At 43.5% G+C, this 15,713-nt stretch overlaps 1 protein-coding gene across 5 annotated transcripts in view; it reads right to left on the bottom strand.

Annotated features, from left to right (window-relative positions):
- VMP1 (vacuole membrane protein 1) overlaps positions 1 to 15,713 on the bottom strand; it is a 103,305-nt gene that overhangs the window by 20,019 nt on the left and 67,573 nt on the right. For all 5 annotated transcript variants that reach the window (XM_080983141.1, XM_080983144.1, XM_080983143.1 and 2 more), the window contains exons 9-10: positions 6,500 to 6,616; positions 2,581 to 2,642 (exon numbers count right to left, since the gene is read on the bottom strand). In XM_080983141.1, coding sequence (XP_080839267.1) covers positions 2,581 to 2,642; positions 6,500 to 6,616 — 179 coding nt within the window. The remainder of the gene's footprint in view (positions 1 to 2,580; positions 2,643 to 6,499; positions 6,617 to 15,713) is intronic.

Below are 15,713 nucleotides of genomic sequence, written 5' to 3'. Positions count from 1 at the left end.
TTAAAAATCTGGGGGCGTCTTATACACGGATAGTGCATATGCCCATTTTCTAAATTTGGGGTCCCCAAAAGTAGGGGGCGTCTTATACATGGGGGTGTCTTTTTATAATGGAAATATACGGTACATGTAATAAATAATAATAAAAACCTGGATCTGTCTGCATGCAGAGCAGGTTTCTTAAAAAGCTATTTATACCCTGTTTTTCAAGGCAAAAAGCTTTCACAAAGTGGCTTACAATAATAACTGAACTAGCATACAGATCTTCCCTGAATCTCTTTGTATGATTAAGTGTTCCAGTAGTTTAGGAGATTGGGGGGGGGGGGAATCCTAATTCACAGTGAAAATTTGTACTGCACCACCTTTCAGATTGCCTTTGAGAATGGTCATTACAATGATAAATGTGCACTAATAGACTTATTTTGTAAACAACGACAATGCATTTGGAAGCTCCGGAAGTTATAAAAAACAGATTTGTTCCAGCACTGAATTCTTCAAGAATGTAACTTTGGATGCTCCAGCCCCTCTGCATAATGCTACCCATGTCTAGTTTACATACTTCCAGAGCAATTACTTCAAGACATTGCGATTCTGAAAAGTATCTTCAAGACAAATCCACACACACCCAGCAAAATACACGCAAGAAAATACTAAGGATTATGGATATTAGCTCTATCAACTGTACACACAACACAACACAACACAACACAACACAACACACACACACACATGGGTCAAATCTCAACCTAGGATGGGGAAGGGGTAGAGATATCGTGAAATCAGGAGGAAATGCGAGGAGGGAGAGAAAGCAAAGAAAGAAAGAAAGAAAGAAAGAAAGAAAGAAAGAAAGAAAGAAAGAAAACAGTACAAAATAAAAGTGGGTCCCACATAGCATGGGGGGGGGGGGTTAATGCTGGGCCCCAAAATGAAAAGGCTGAAGACCAAGTATAATAAGCTTTCCTCAACCAGATGCCCACCAGATATTCTGAACTACAACTGTGCCCTGACAATTGGCCAATAAAATTGGGGAGATGGGGCACAGACTATAATTGTCCGGGGGGTCCTTTACCTTTTTTTACATACCGTATATATATATAGAGAGAGAGAGAGCGCGCGCGCGCACTGGGTATTCTCTGTAGCTTCCAAAAAAACCCCACACACAAAAAAACAAGACATCAGGATTCTGTACCAGGGTTAACTCAATTTCTGTGTGACTTTCAAGTGATTTCTGCAAATTGCATTCACGGGGAGTGGAGATTTCAATACCTTTGCATGTATTTGTGGAATCTGTATTAAAAATGTGTGCAATACCAAATTTATTCAGCAGTTGCTGGTTATGTGGAACAGCAAGGAAGGGAATGGGCACAACATCAATTCGTCAATGCCTTTATAAATGGGCATTCATTTTTTTCTTTTTAAAAACTCTGCTATTGTCCCTTTTAACACAGGGACAGGGCAGACAGGATACAAGCCAACAGATATTTAAAAATATAAAATAATTGCATGCTTGTTATCTGCAGCCTTGCTCTATTTCCTGCCCATAAGAGTCAATAAATTCTTCGTTTTAAAACAAGTCTGAATCACTTCCTAAGACAGATGGACACTCATTTGGGAAGGGGTGTGTGGAAACATAGGGAATTCATGTATTTTCTAAAATAGGAATAGCTTGTCTGTGAAAAGTGAGCAAGCTTTTCTAATGAAACAACATGCTGCTAATACCCCCAGAATCATTGTTTTCTCCTTTGACATTTCGAAACATACTCCACATTCTAGTACCAAGGCACTTCTGAAGAGGAGCTTTGTACTTCAGAAATATACTGTTTACATTGAAGGTTGTTGAATATCCTCATTTTTGCAAGCACTTTAAGTAAGCTTACTGATTTTATGGTTGGTTCTCTCTTTATTGTATCATTTTTAACCTTATCGTACACCACTCAGAATCTAAGGTGTTAAGCGGTGTGGGTGTGTATTTAGCATATATATATATATATCAATACAACCAAGCACACTGCCAGGCATTTAGGCTGATAAAGTACCCAGGACACATGAAAAGCATCTTGTTGAGCTGGACCAGGCATGCCAGGACTCCGACTCCAATGAGCCCCACACAACATAGCCAATTATCAGGGGTAATGGGAGTTGTAGTCCAGCAACATCTGGAGGGCCCCACAACTGGACAACGAAACAAGCAGACTATGGCTACAGTCCTAAACTGGGCTGTAAATTCTCTCCAATGCTTTTCCTGCTTAGAGAAGACCTATGGAAATTAACGGACACAACTAACTTAGGTTCGTCATTGCCCAGGATATAATGTTAACAAACCAAGAGCAGTAATTCCGTTCTCTTCCCAGACTCCCTCCTCTGTTCCTTCTTGGGCAGCAGAGCAGGGGTTAAGTCCATAAGGCGCCCTCCATCTGTTGCCAGACTCCAACTCCCATCAGCCCTTGCGGCCAGCATGGGCAATGGCGTAGCCAAACCTCATCTGAGAGGGCAACCTGATGTCTGTCCCCAAGGCTGTAAAGGGTTCAAAACAGCAATACTTCCCAACAAGGTGAGGCAGTAGGCAGCTATAAAGTTACTCACCCAATTAAGGCCACCATCTGTTCCACTATATGTTTGCTGAATGTGATAATGACAAAAAGTTTCTGAAAGAGGGAAAACATCCGTCAGAGGCATATTCAACTGAAGGGGAAGCCAAAACAATTCAAGATTACAGCCCGTCTTCCAGTGCAATTAATCATCCTCTCCTGTTATTTTGTTACCCATTTGCCTTGACATTTCTTCCAGTGTGAAGGTCATCTAAGCATTAAACTAGGCACACAACTTTGGCTGGAAAAGGCAGCTTTGTGTCTCTCTTCTCCCCAGATCCCATAATGTTTTACCCATTGTGTCTCAATGTCCTCATCACTATAAAGTGGGGACCAGATACATTTGTTACACAATGGCCTGGTTGATAGGCAATGCTAAGCCAAACCGTAGCCAAGCACAAAGGAGAAAGTGGGCAGGTACACACAGTAAAAGTCACGGCTGCTACATACCTGGAGCTAAATACCTGCAGCTAAATGATGATTTGGAGGGACGTGGGTGGCTCTGTGGGTTAAACCACAGAGCCTAGGAGTTTTCGATCAGAAGGTCGGCGGTTCGAATCCCCGCGACGGGGTGAGCTCCCATTGCTCGGTCCCTGCTCCTGCCAACCTAGCAGTTCGAAAGCACATCAAAGTGCAAGTAGATAAATAGATACTGCTCTGGCAGGAAGGTAAACGGCGTTTCCGTGCGCTGCTCTGGTTCGCCAGAAGCGGCTTAGTCATGCTGGCCACATGACCCGGAAGCTGTACACTGGCTCCCTCGTCCAATAAAGCAAGATGAGCGCCGCAACCCCAGAGTCGGTCACGACTGGACCTAATGGTCAGGGGTCCCTTTACCTTTTAAATGATGATTTGGTTTAGCATTACGTCTGAACCTGGGGGGTCCAAGGTTTGCCTTATCTCCAGACAAACCCCAAGCAGTAATCTAAGAACAAACCTTGGCTACCCTTTGTGCTTTGCCTTGCTTGATACAAACCATGAACTCAGTGCTAAGCCAAACCATGGGTTAGTGCAGCAGCAGGATGACCAAGGGAGAAGCAAAATGGCTGTGACTTTTACTGTGCGTATCCCTCAGGCCTGCGTAGTGTGTGAAATGGGCCACCGGGAGACTGTGAAGTATTTCCAACGCTGCCCCCTCTTGTACAAGGAGTTGCTAACCTATGACCCCCCCCCCCAATGTTGCTGAACTACTATCAGCTTCAGCCAGCATGGCCAATGGCAAAGGATGCAAAAACCGCTGTTTTGCAAAATATAGAAGGAAAATTCAAGACTGTGCGAATGAAATGTAAGCAGCTTTTCAAGCAGGGATGGGGAACCTGTAATATATCAGGACCACAACTCTCATCATTCCTGACCGGATCATCATGCTGGCTGGGCCTGAACAGAGCTGGCGTCAAAACACACACCTGCAGGGTCACAGGTTGTTCCCTTTCATGCTTTAAAGCCTTTAATTTATTGGCCATTGGACGGATCAAAATCTGCCATGGTCAGGAAAATAAGATGCTCTTTGCACTAAAAGCTCATTACGTGGTAAAAGTATGCTTGGACTGTACCATATCAGACCATGGGAAAGCGACTGTGGGAAAATTATCCCTACATATCAATAACAAATCCATAAAGACAAGGAATTTGTGCGTGTGTTTCTTTTAAAGTGCAGAGTATATTTCCCCCCCAAAATGGAGAATTTAAAATACTTTAACCCAACTAGCAGACAGGACTGGTGCCATCCAGAAGCAAGCTTATCACTTGACGAGGTATCTGTCCTCTTAAAATAGGTATCCAAGTTTTGTTTTGTTTCTAAACGGATTGTTTGCTCAAGGAATTCAGAGAAAAACAACTTTAAAAATAAAACAAAATAATGGGGAAATTGTGTGTCAGTGACAGATACAACCGCAAGGGCACTAGACTCCATAAATCAAGGATGAAGGGAGCATTTTGTGGTTTGGGCCACCTCCAGATCTCCCCACCCCTGCCTCCCTTTCACTAAATTGGGGGTGAGTGGCTCTTTCTACTACAGATCACTTGTATGCACACATACTTGGGCGTAGTCCACGCCCCATAAGGAGAGCGGTGTGGCTAAAAGTCAAGAAATTAGGAGGGTCTCACAAGTCACAAGTTTAAGTTCAAAGCCCGTTCAGGTGCAAAGCATCCATTAAATGTGGCCCTCTCCACATATTTTGTTACTCCTGTCCCATCGGCCTCGCTAGATAGGGCTAATGGGAGCCCATCAAAACCGCAAAGGCCGCTGGCTCTCCAAACCTTTTGGCATCCCTGAGCCACCTGCCTCACGCATGTGAGGGGATCCAATTTGGCCCCATAAAGGACCCGCACTCTGAGAATCAGCTCACCATTAGTATACTCGATTTTGCGGTGCGGATTTAAAGGCCAATTAAACGCAACAGTAAAACGAGCTGCTGGGCCGAGCCCAGAAGCTTCCTGTTTGGCATGGAGGGCAGGGGATTACACCGTAAATCTTCTGTGACAGCGACATTTCCTAAAATCCTCAGCTACATCAGAAAAAAATAAACACACACACAAGAAAGGTTTAGGGCTCTGTACCACAATGCGTGTGGATAAACAGACACAACGAGATAATAGTTCCACGCTGGCTGAAAGCTGGGAGCAAGGAGGGGGAGATCACACACTTTTATGACAGATGCAGGGTTTACCCAATGTTGAATAGTCTGGGAAATCCACTCACGCCATCACCCCAAAACCACATGTGGGTGTAGATCATTATAAATGACATTCTGAAACAACAACTATGGAACAGCACGTCCTCTAAAACTTATCTCACCAGAGCAAGGTTTTCCCCCCCAGCTCCCAGACTATTTATCCTCAGGGAAGCCTATAGATGTTTAGTTATCCTACTGACTAATAGTGAACTCATTCTCCCCGAATGTCTGGGCAGTGTGGGCCGGGATTGATGGCACATGTAGCCTAACATCTGGAAGGCAAGATGTTGGCCACCTCTGTCATTTTCACACTTTTGATGTTATGAAAGGGTTGAACTATCATTGTAGAGATATTATAATCCCCCAATATGAACTTTTCCTTTAACAGGATGCAACATGCATACGGCAGCTAAATGTTATCAAATCATGTTTCTTTTAATTAAGCGAAAAAACAGCAGCTAATATTCACGGAGTACATAATTAAAGGTCTTAAAGTAATCTCAATAGATGATAAGCATTCAAATTTTCTTGTACCTTGTTATACCAGAACATGATTTTCAAAAGGTTATTTTTCAAAGGTTATCATTTTGCCTACCCTCTCTGACCTGGATTATATTAGTCAGTTTAACCCTACAGGCTATATCCCAAACTTTGGCCAGCCAGTACTACAAATTAGGGGACTCATGTTTTACTCCAATTTACAATCAATATTTATATGTACTGCATGTAGTAAAGAGAGGACTGTCTCCCTACAAGACACAGGTCCACAGGACTTAATACTTTTTATTAAAAGCTATGGGTGCTGTGCTAATTATTAGACTTTCAATTGTTCGTTTTCTGCAAACCATTCAGGGCACAAGGTATTTGTGGAAAATGTGGCATATAAATAAACTGACTATGACTAATATTATTGTTTCCTTTATTGCAGATGGGGAAGTGGGGTGGTGAGAAGAAGGTTGAGCCACTTAATGCTTTCACGGCTGATGCAAAATGCAAAGCAGGTTCACATATTTTGTGCTTTCAGTCGTTAGGCTGCCCCAGGAGGAGGGGTGGGTGGTGGGTGGGAAGAGAATAACGGTAGGTCTGATAGTGACGTCACTGGCACATTCCAATCAGTACTCAACATTAACACAGCCAGTGTCAGAGACTGCCTGGAAACAGCAATTACGATTGAGAATGGAAGTGCGTGAAAAGGCCCGGATGGAAGCACAGTGTTTCTGCAAGAGAGGCCAGCGCCATTACCTGAATGTGCATCTTGATTATTGCTTTTCCAATCAGGGTGGCGCCGAAGAACGTCCAAAAGGGAACGAGGAAATGTCCACACGTTATCCCGGCCAGGTCGAAAAGAGGGTTTGGAATCTGTAAAGTTAAGAGAGAGGAAAAGGAGTAAGATAAGAGGGAGAATTTCCCCATAACTTGATTACAGTGGTACCTCGGGTTACATAAGCTTCAGGTTACACACGCTTCAGGTTACAGACTCCACTAACCCAGAAATATTACCTCGGGTTAAGAACTTTGCTTCAGGATGAGAACAGAAATTGTGCTCCGGCGGCACGGCGGCAGCGGGAGGCCCCATAAGCTAAAGTGGTGCTTCAGGTTAAGAACAGTTTCAGGTTAAGAACGGACCTCCGGAACGAATTAAGTTCTTAACCTGAGGTATCACTGTACAAGGATATCGCTTTAAAGGAGATTCAGATTGTTCATCCCAAAGTATCTTTCAATATATCCCTGTGACTTAAGGGAAGATGGAAGCTGTGTACTGCATATGAAACGGACCTCTGGAACGAATTAAGTACTTAACCCGAGGTGCCACTGTAATGCCAAACAGCCACTGGGAAACTGGACATGTCCATGGAGAATCACAGGCCTAGCAACAGTTCTCAGCCGTAAACAGAACCTCCATGTTTCGGGGCAGTCTATACATCTTTCATCATCATTAACTTTGGCATTTATTCGCCATGTTCTACAAAAAGTACCTCAAAGCAACTTAAACTACTCAAACTAGAAAGCAGCCGAAGATCAGTTAAAAACCAAGCAACAAAGGGAAGAAAATACAGCAAACAGTATTAGGAAGATTAGTTGCTGACGGTTTGGGGGGGGGATAGTGGAGGAGGGTTTTTGCTGTGATGCTGTGCTTGTGGGCTTCTGGGAGTCCACCATGAGAAGAACAAGACTCTGGACTAGACAGGCCAGTGGCCTAATCCAGAAGGCTCCTATGTTCCCAGTGGTATGTGGATAGCCACTGTGGAAAACAGGGATGTTGGGTTTTAGATCAACCTTCTGTTACCTGGGGCCCTCCAGATGTTTTAGCCTCCAATTCCCATCAACCCCCAGCCAGCTTGACCAATGGCTGAGGGTGATGGGAGCTGCACTCCAATAATATCTGGAAGATACCATGTTGAGGAAGGCTGAACTGGATCCTTCATCTTCCAGTGGTTGGTCACGACCCACTAGGAGACCAAGGTGGGTTGTAAACACAGCACCACCACCCTAAAAGCCTTTAAATGCATGTTTGAGTTAATGGTGGGTCCAGGGCCTGGAAAGCTTGAAGACTACTGCAGTAGATGAGCCTCACGTCTTCTTATGAAGTCCTTAATCCTTTGGAAAAAAAACACAAAATATGCGAACTCTCATTTTCTCCTAATTTAAAAAAGGCTCGTGCCCAAGAATGTTAGTGTTACAGCACATAAATTTCCAAAAAACTGGGGAGACCTCAGCTAGACAATGTCCCAGACAAACAACAGACCCTGCCCCGATTCTCTCTTGCTAGCCCCAGATTAGAAACAGCTTGCAGACGTCTTTCGTAAGAAATGCACAAAACCACAGCCAGCCATTTTAAAGCCATACATTAAAAAGAAGGCTCCCCTATCAGCCCCCACCCCCCAAACAAGTGTACTTGGCCCGGTGAGTCAGTCTCTGAGACTGATCCCTCATGAATTGCATCTGAAACAAAAGACAGAAGGAGGAAAAACAAAATAAAATCAACCTTGGTATTTACTGCTGTGCGTGTGTGCTGCTGAGAGAAAGATGAAGCCAAAAAAAGGTTTGTTCCACCAAAACCGGAATGTGCGTCTTCTCGCCTTGCTCCTACATTAATCATGTGATCTGCATGAGATCACAGAGCCCCAAATACGTGTAATTTTGGGGGCCATGCTTGCACACGCTTTTTGGGGTGCTGCGTGAGATTGCGGCCCCCCAAAAGTGCTTTTCGGGGTATAGGAAGAGCTTTTTCAGGGTGAGATTTGGGGGGAAATCATGGCGCCCAAAATGGCCGCCGTGCTCTTGTGCAAGAAAACAGGATGTCTCATTTTTCCCTGGGACGCTTGTGGGGTATATTATTATTGTACACGCCATCTTTCTTCCACAGAGCTCCAGGCTTCTGTTTCTCCATTTTATCCCCACAACAACCCTGTGTGGTAGGTTAGGATAGGAAGCCTATCATGCAACTGTAAATGATTGTAACATTTTGCTAGCAGCGCCGGGTGCACACCACCCTCTTGGGATTTTTTATTAATTTCTATTTGTGTCAGGGACACAGGCTGATATGGAGTTGGACCTACTGGTCCATTTTGCTTGGCACTGTCTACACTGACTAGCAGTCACGCTTCAGGCAGGATATATTCCCAGTCCTACCTGGAGATACCAGGAACCTTATGCATGCATGGTAATAATAATAATAATATAAAAATAATTTATAATTTATACCCCGCCCATCTGGCCAGGCTTCCCCAGCCACTCTGGGCGGCTGCCAAAAAATATTAAAATACTGTAATACATCAAACATTAAAAGCTTCCCTAAACAGGGCTGCCTTCAGATGTCTTTTAAAAGTCTGGTAGTTGCTGTTCTCTTTGACATCTGGTGGGAGGGCATTCCACAGGGAGGGTGCCACTACCAAGAAGGCCCTCTGCCTGGTTCCCTGTAACTTCTTAGAAGAAGAAGAAGAAGAAGAAGAAGAATTTATTATTTATACCCTGCCCATCTGGCTGGGTTTCCCCAGCCGCTCTGGGCAGCTCCCGACAAAATTAAAAGCACAATAAAACATCAGACATTAAAAAACTTCCCTAAACAGGGCTGCCTTCAGATGTCTTTTAAAAGTCAGGTAGCTGTTTATTTCCTTGACATCTGGTGGGAGGGTGTTCCACAGGACGGGCGCCACCACCGAAAAGGCCCTCTGCCTGGTTCCCTATAACTTCACTTCTTGCAGGGAGGGAACCGCCAGAAGGCCCTCCTCAGAGCTGGACCCCAGTGAATGATGGGGGTGGAGATGCTCCTTCAGGAAAACCCCACAAATCCCTCGGGTGCACAAAACCCCCACCATGCATGGTTCCTGGGCAAGGCTCACTGATTCTGTGGAGTAAGTGAGTAAAGAAACCCAACGTGCCAAAATCTACATCGCAGGCTTCCTGCTAGTCTCTGAAAAATCTATTGCCCTGATCTTGCGTCTTTGCAATCGCCCCTGCAGAGGGGTACTGTGTATTTTTTGGGGGGGCAGTCGCGGACATTCCACAGCTTCGGGACAATTGCTGTGGCAGCCCATAATAGTACAGCACCTCACGCATAGTTTAAACACGGAACAGGGCCTTGTCCATTTGAAGGTTGCTGGGGTGGGAGGTGATGTATCAGGGCTGACAAACCTGTGGCCCTCCAGATGTTGCAGGACTCCCAACCCTCATCAGCCCCAATCAGCATGGACAAGGGCAAGGGATGATGGGAGCTGTAGTCCAACCACTGGCATTGTTACAGGTTCCACAAAATACCTGCTCCACAGTTGTAAGAAATCAATCTTATGGATGTGGCAGCATCTGCCCTTTGGAACTCCCTGCTTATTGACATCAGGCAGTGCTTATTTAAGCAACTGCTTGAAACAGGTAGTTTGGGCAACCCTACCCAGACACGTAGCTGCTGCTGTGTTTTAATCTCTTTTTTTACTGTTAATTTTAATTATTAAAAAAAACCTAGCTGGCTTTTATTGGTAGTTTTAATATTTGTCAACCACTTAGACCACTTAGAAGTTTTACTTACTACAATCAAGAAGTATAGGAGCTTAGTTCAATAAGTATAATGAATAAAAAATAGTCCAGCAAATGTACCTGGAGGCCTAAATGTCTCCACCCAACCCCCGTGATGGATGTCCAAACATGGAAATAAGAGCAATGGACTACCTTACTAGGTTGTTGTAGCGTAAGGCCTACTGAGAGAGAATGTACCTGTGATAGCTTTGAGCCATCTAAAATGCTCATTCTAAGTATTATTGCTGTTATTGCCCCAGCTAAATGGTCAACCTTTGCTTAAAAGGATCGTAAAAATATCCGACCTGCCACGCTGATGTGCTAAGTGTTCAGACGCATTATACAGCACATTTAAAATGTGACTCTTTATCCCCAGTCTAGACAAGGTATGCAAGAGAAATGCAACAGTCTGGATTTGGCCCAGATTAACACAGCTCTCCTTGAAGAAGATAAATTCATCCAGAGTCCTGTCAGTACCTACTCTGGCTAAAAGGGGCTTCCTCCCTCCCACTCCCTTTTTTAAAAGGAGAGAGGGGTATGAGCAAATAAGAAAACTCGAGTCTGGTTCATTTATCCTTCTTTTCTGCAATTATTGCACTCACAGTGAGATCACAACAGATATAATTTCAATAATAATAATAATAATAATAAATTATAACAATGCAGTTTTTTCAAAGTTGGCAAATGTATCTCTCTACTTTTGTCTTGCAAACTGGACAGTGAAACAGGGTGGGTGGGTTGCAACTTTTCCTTTGGGATATATTATACTTGTCTTTCAAAATCAATAAAGGCGCTGTATGTGTTAAAATGAGAATAAAATGAAAACATTTTAAATAGCCAATACAATCCCCAGTCCCTAATAAGGTCCCAGACAGCTGGGGTCAGGCAATCCAGGCCAAAGTTAGCCAACGTGGCACCCTACAGGTGAGTTGGACTACAACTCCTATTATCCCTGGTCGTTGGCTGGGGGTGATGGGAGTTGTAGTCCAAAACGACAGGGGGAGGGGAAACCATGTTGGCTATCCCCATATTGAGTTATAAGAACAAATGTTTCTGTGTTCGTTTTGCTGGAGTTCTGGTTCCAACCCTCCTGCGGTCCTCAGCACGGCGGTGTATCATATAAACTTGTTACCAAAGGCAGAGTTAAGTTTGGCTATAGAAGAGTGTTGCAGAGTAAACCAATTAAAACTCTTGAGACCCTGGGGAAGACGTCGTCCCTTTCAGAACCCTTTAAATATCCGATTTCCTTCTATTTATCTGTGCGATTAACGCAATGGCCCTGGTGCCACTGGCAGGGAAGAATCTGGTGACTGATTCACTGCTACTACGAGCAGAACCCAGAGGAGATGTGTTTACTTGTCTCGGTAAGAAAAAGAGGACAAAATGTTCTGGAGATTAAGCTGTGGATGTCGTAATGTACAGAGTAAGGAGGAAGGCGGATTCAAAAGACAAATCACATTTTTCCAAATTAAAACGTGCACCAACATTGCACAACCTACGAAGGGGGAGGGGGAAAACCCATCACATTCACCAGAAATGGTGTGCATCCTTTTCCAGGTAAACCTCGGTCCCGCCTTGCAGAGCGGTCGTCATGAACGGAAAACTTCACCCTATAGCTGGAGAGGGGTGAGCCTAGAGCTAACCTGGGCTCAACTTTACCCGACTGCCAAATTTCAGGTGAGCTGGTTAAAGCTCTGAGTGGGCAGTACATTTAAAGCACTCCTTTTCCACTTTTAGAGTCATGGATTACACGCAAAGCATCCTGGGAACTGTAGTTTGTTAAAAGAGCTAAGCGGCATCAGGAGACCCTTAACAAACTGCAGTTCCCGGGTTTCCTCGAGCATTTAGGGAGCCATGATTTTAAAAGTGAAATAAGAGTGCTTTAACCGTACAATGTGGATGTGGTCTGGGCCTATGTGTGATGGGGGACGTCATAATTTTCCCCCTCACCTACATCTGTTTTAATTTTGTTCCCTGTTCAGTTCAAGTTTATTAATGCGTGATTGCTTACAATGAGGACAAGAGTATGAGAAAGCATGCATTTTAAAAATGTTATTATAGTTTTGCCCTAAATTGTAACATTTTTGATATTTGCTGGTCTGAGGGCACATCTAGTGAACTTGCTTGATGAAGCTGAGGCCTGCCCAGAGTTTTAACGGGATCCAGGCCAGAAACCCCCATATAAGTCGCCTCGATGGAAATTAACTAAATTTTGCTAGAACCAGTGTTTTACGCTGCATTTGCTTTGAAACAGATGAAGAATGTTTATTTCAAATGCACAATTAAATAAATCCCCACTCTTGTCTCTCTGGGTGAACTTATGCCCACAGCTATCTTTCAGACTAACCTACCTCACAGGGTTGCTGTTAGGATAAAATGATGAGGAGAGAGAGAAGGCTACCGCTGAGGCCCTCAGAGGAAGAAGGGGATATAAACTAACGCAGCAATAACAATAATGAGAAATAATAATATTTTGAAAATGAGAACTTCACGAAAGCGCAAAGTCTGACGCACTTTCGTTCACAAAAAAGCAAAACAACACAACTGAGCTGCTTAGGTGCCCTTCCACACCAAAGGCATCTCACAAAAAAAGAGGGAGAAAATGGCTGCTGCTTAATTACTACATTTATTTATTTCGTTCCAACTATTAATAGCTTCCTATAAAACATCTTACGGCACATTAAACTTTTAAAAGCCCACAGGGGCAACATAATGTCATAATGAAGGGGGGAAATTTTTTACCAAAGCAGGCCATGAGTTAGCAGATAATTTAACAAGCACACAGAAAAAAAGTAAAAATGGAGGCAGACAAGGGCAGTTTAAATCTCTTTCTCTCCCTCCCACCCCATGATTTCCAGTTATATTGAGCTTACTTCAGCTCAAGTCAGCTTATTCAAAGATGCCTCATGTGAGGGTGACTGAAAGCTGGTGAGTCAGATCCAGCATCTCTAATGCAATGAAGGCTTGAACTGAGTGACTCAAATGAGCTGCTAGACATGGATCAGGCCGAAAAGCTTTCTAAAGTACATTTCTGTAGGCTTTAATGTGTATGCTTCCAAATCTGCTCCAAAATGCTGTTAAGTCGGTGTCATCCTGGGAATCTGAATGGCACGGTTCCCCAAAAATAAAACAAAGAGATCTTAAAACGAAACAGAAAACACAGAAACATAAATTAAGTAAAATCAAAATAAAACGGGTTTAGCCAGCTGAAAGACCAAAACAAGCACAGAAAGGTTTCTATTTTTTGCCCTCCAACTATTTCTATCATAACCCTGAACAGAGATTATTCTATCACAACCCAATGTTATAAAAAGTCGTAAGGTTAATTTACAAATGAATCGACTTCCTCATACTGCTGTTTTATTAGGAAATCAAGAATTTACGCTCGGGGTGTACTGATTCAAGGTGTTACTAATGATATACAAAGTCCTCTATGTCTTGGGACAAGTTTATTTAAGTCAGGGTTTTTTTGGGGGAGCTTTGGTCCTTTAGAGGGTTGCAGAACTGCAACTCCCCCCAGCCCTAGCAAGAATGGCCCATGGTCAGGGATGATGGGAGTCATAGTTTAGTAACATCTAGAGAGACACAAGTTCCAGTATATCTGTATCCAGATATCTGAAGTATCCAGTATATCTGAAGTATCCAGTATATCTGAAGGAGTGCCTCCACCCCCATCATTCTGCCCGGACACTGAGGTCCAGCACCGAGAGCCTTCTGGCGGTTCCCTCACTGCGAGAAGTCAAGTTACAGGGAACCAGGCAGAGGGCCTTCTCGGTAGTGGCGCCCTCCCTGTGGAACACCCTCCCACCAGATGTCAAAGAGAACAACAACTACCAGACTTTTAGAATACATCTGAAAGCAGCCCTGTTTAGGGAAGCTTTTAATGTTTGATGTATTTCAGTATTTTAATATTTTTTTGGAAGCCGCCCAGAGTGGCTGGGGAAGCCCAGCCAGATGGGCAGGGTATAAATAAAAAATTATTACTATTATTATTATTATTATTATTATTATTATTATTATTCCTCACCACTGGTCGTTTCATGCACTTCTGTAACGTAAGGCTGTCATAAAAAAAACAAAAAACCTTCTGGTTGGGTAGATGTTGCAATGCAGTGCGCTAACAAGATATACACACAGCAAGCAATTGCCAACTGGACCTGCAAGACTGTGCCCTTTGGGGATGATTTCAGGACCGGGACCGAGATGAAGTCCTTGCTTATTGACAATCCACAGGCATCCCAATTTTTTCAAAAAAATTAAATAAATATGTAACTCCAAACAATGTTGGGGAAAGAAATTCAGAAATACAAGGCAGTTCACCAACAGTACAGGCTTAATTGTTAAGAATTTAAACACGGTTAGGACAAAATCAAAACCAGTACACTTTTAACAATTCTGTAAAAGTTGCTTATGTCTCTTTTATAGCTCGGAACACAAACTTTGCAACTAATTCGGTTAACATGATACCGTATGTATCCATAACCAAGAAAGCTGTAAACCACTCTAAAGACCATCTTGGGAATAGAGCAATTAAGGACAAATAACTCTGGTTCTTTTGACAAAATACTAAGCATGGGTGGTGCCATTTTACTTCTAATTTAACGGCATTGTCTGCTGTGTGAAGGTATGAGGTATTGTTTTTAACACATTTGGCTATATAGACTCCATTTCCCAAACCAAGTTACCTACAGGACACCACAGAAGTTCTGAGAAAACTACTTAACATCTGATCTCAGCTGGGCCGTATACACATTCAATATAAATAAACAGAAATGTGTGTCTGAGTAACAACAACAGCAAATATGAAACGTGTTTTCTGAGCCGCAAGAGACCACTAACAGTCACTTCCCTGAAGACCCCAGTGACTGGGCAGGGATATAAGCAATCCTTAAGTTATCCTGGACTCAAGCTGTTCAGCACCTAGTAAATTAATATAAGAACCTCAAAACTAACCACAATTACTTTAGTTTTGGGGAAGAGCATGGACGTTCAGATCGGTGTACTGCTATGGGCTGCAAATTATGCCAACATCATCATGGCTCACTTAGAATGAAGCTTTCTCAACTACAACGCTTCCCAAAAGCTTCTCTTTTTATCTGAGATAACACTGTTGACACCTCTTTTTCATCTGGACTCCTAGACAGGACGTGACGTCCCACCAGGACTTTCATAACTTTCTCCGCACTGTCAGTCCAGACCACCACAAAATCTACTGGCTGTTCACAGTCAAGTCCGACAACACAACACGTCTGTTCGGACTTGGACCAAAACTCGCAACTAAACAAATCACACGGGGCATTCCTTGATTGCGGTACCCGACCCAACAAAGCGGGGAAGGGAAGCCTTGGCTAACAAGGCCAGACTGGCCCCCAGGAGCAACCTGCTAGAGCATGAAAAATGTAAGAACATCAGAATATGTTCTGGCTGCTGGACCAGGTCAGGTGGC

The sequence above is a fragment of the Podarcis pityusensis genome (genome assembly GCF_964106645.2).
Source record: "Podarcis pityusensis genome assembly, chromosome: 15".
Lineage (NCBI taxonomy): Eukaryota > Metazoa > Chordata > Lepidosauria > Squamata > Lacertidae > Podarcis > Podarcis pityusensis.
Note: the sequence above shows the minus strand (reverse complement) of the source record. Positions and strands in the feature narration are given on the sequence as shown.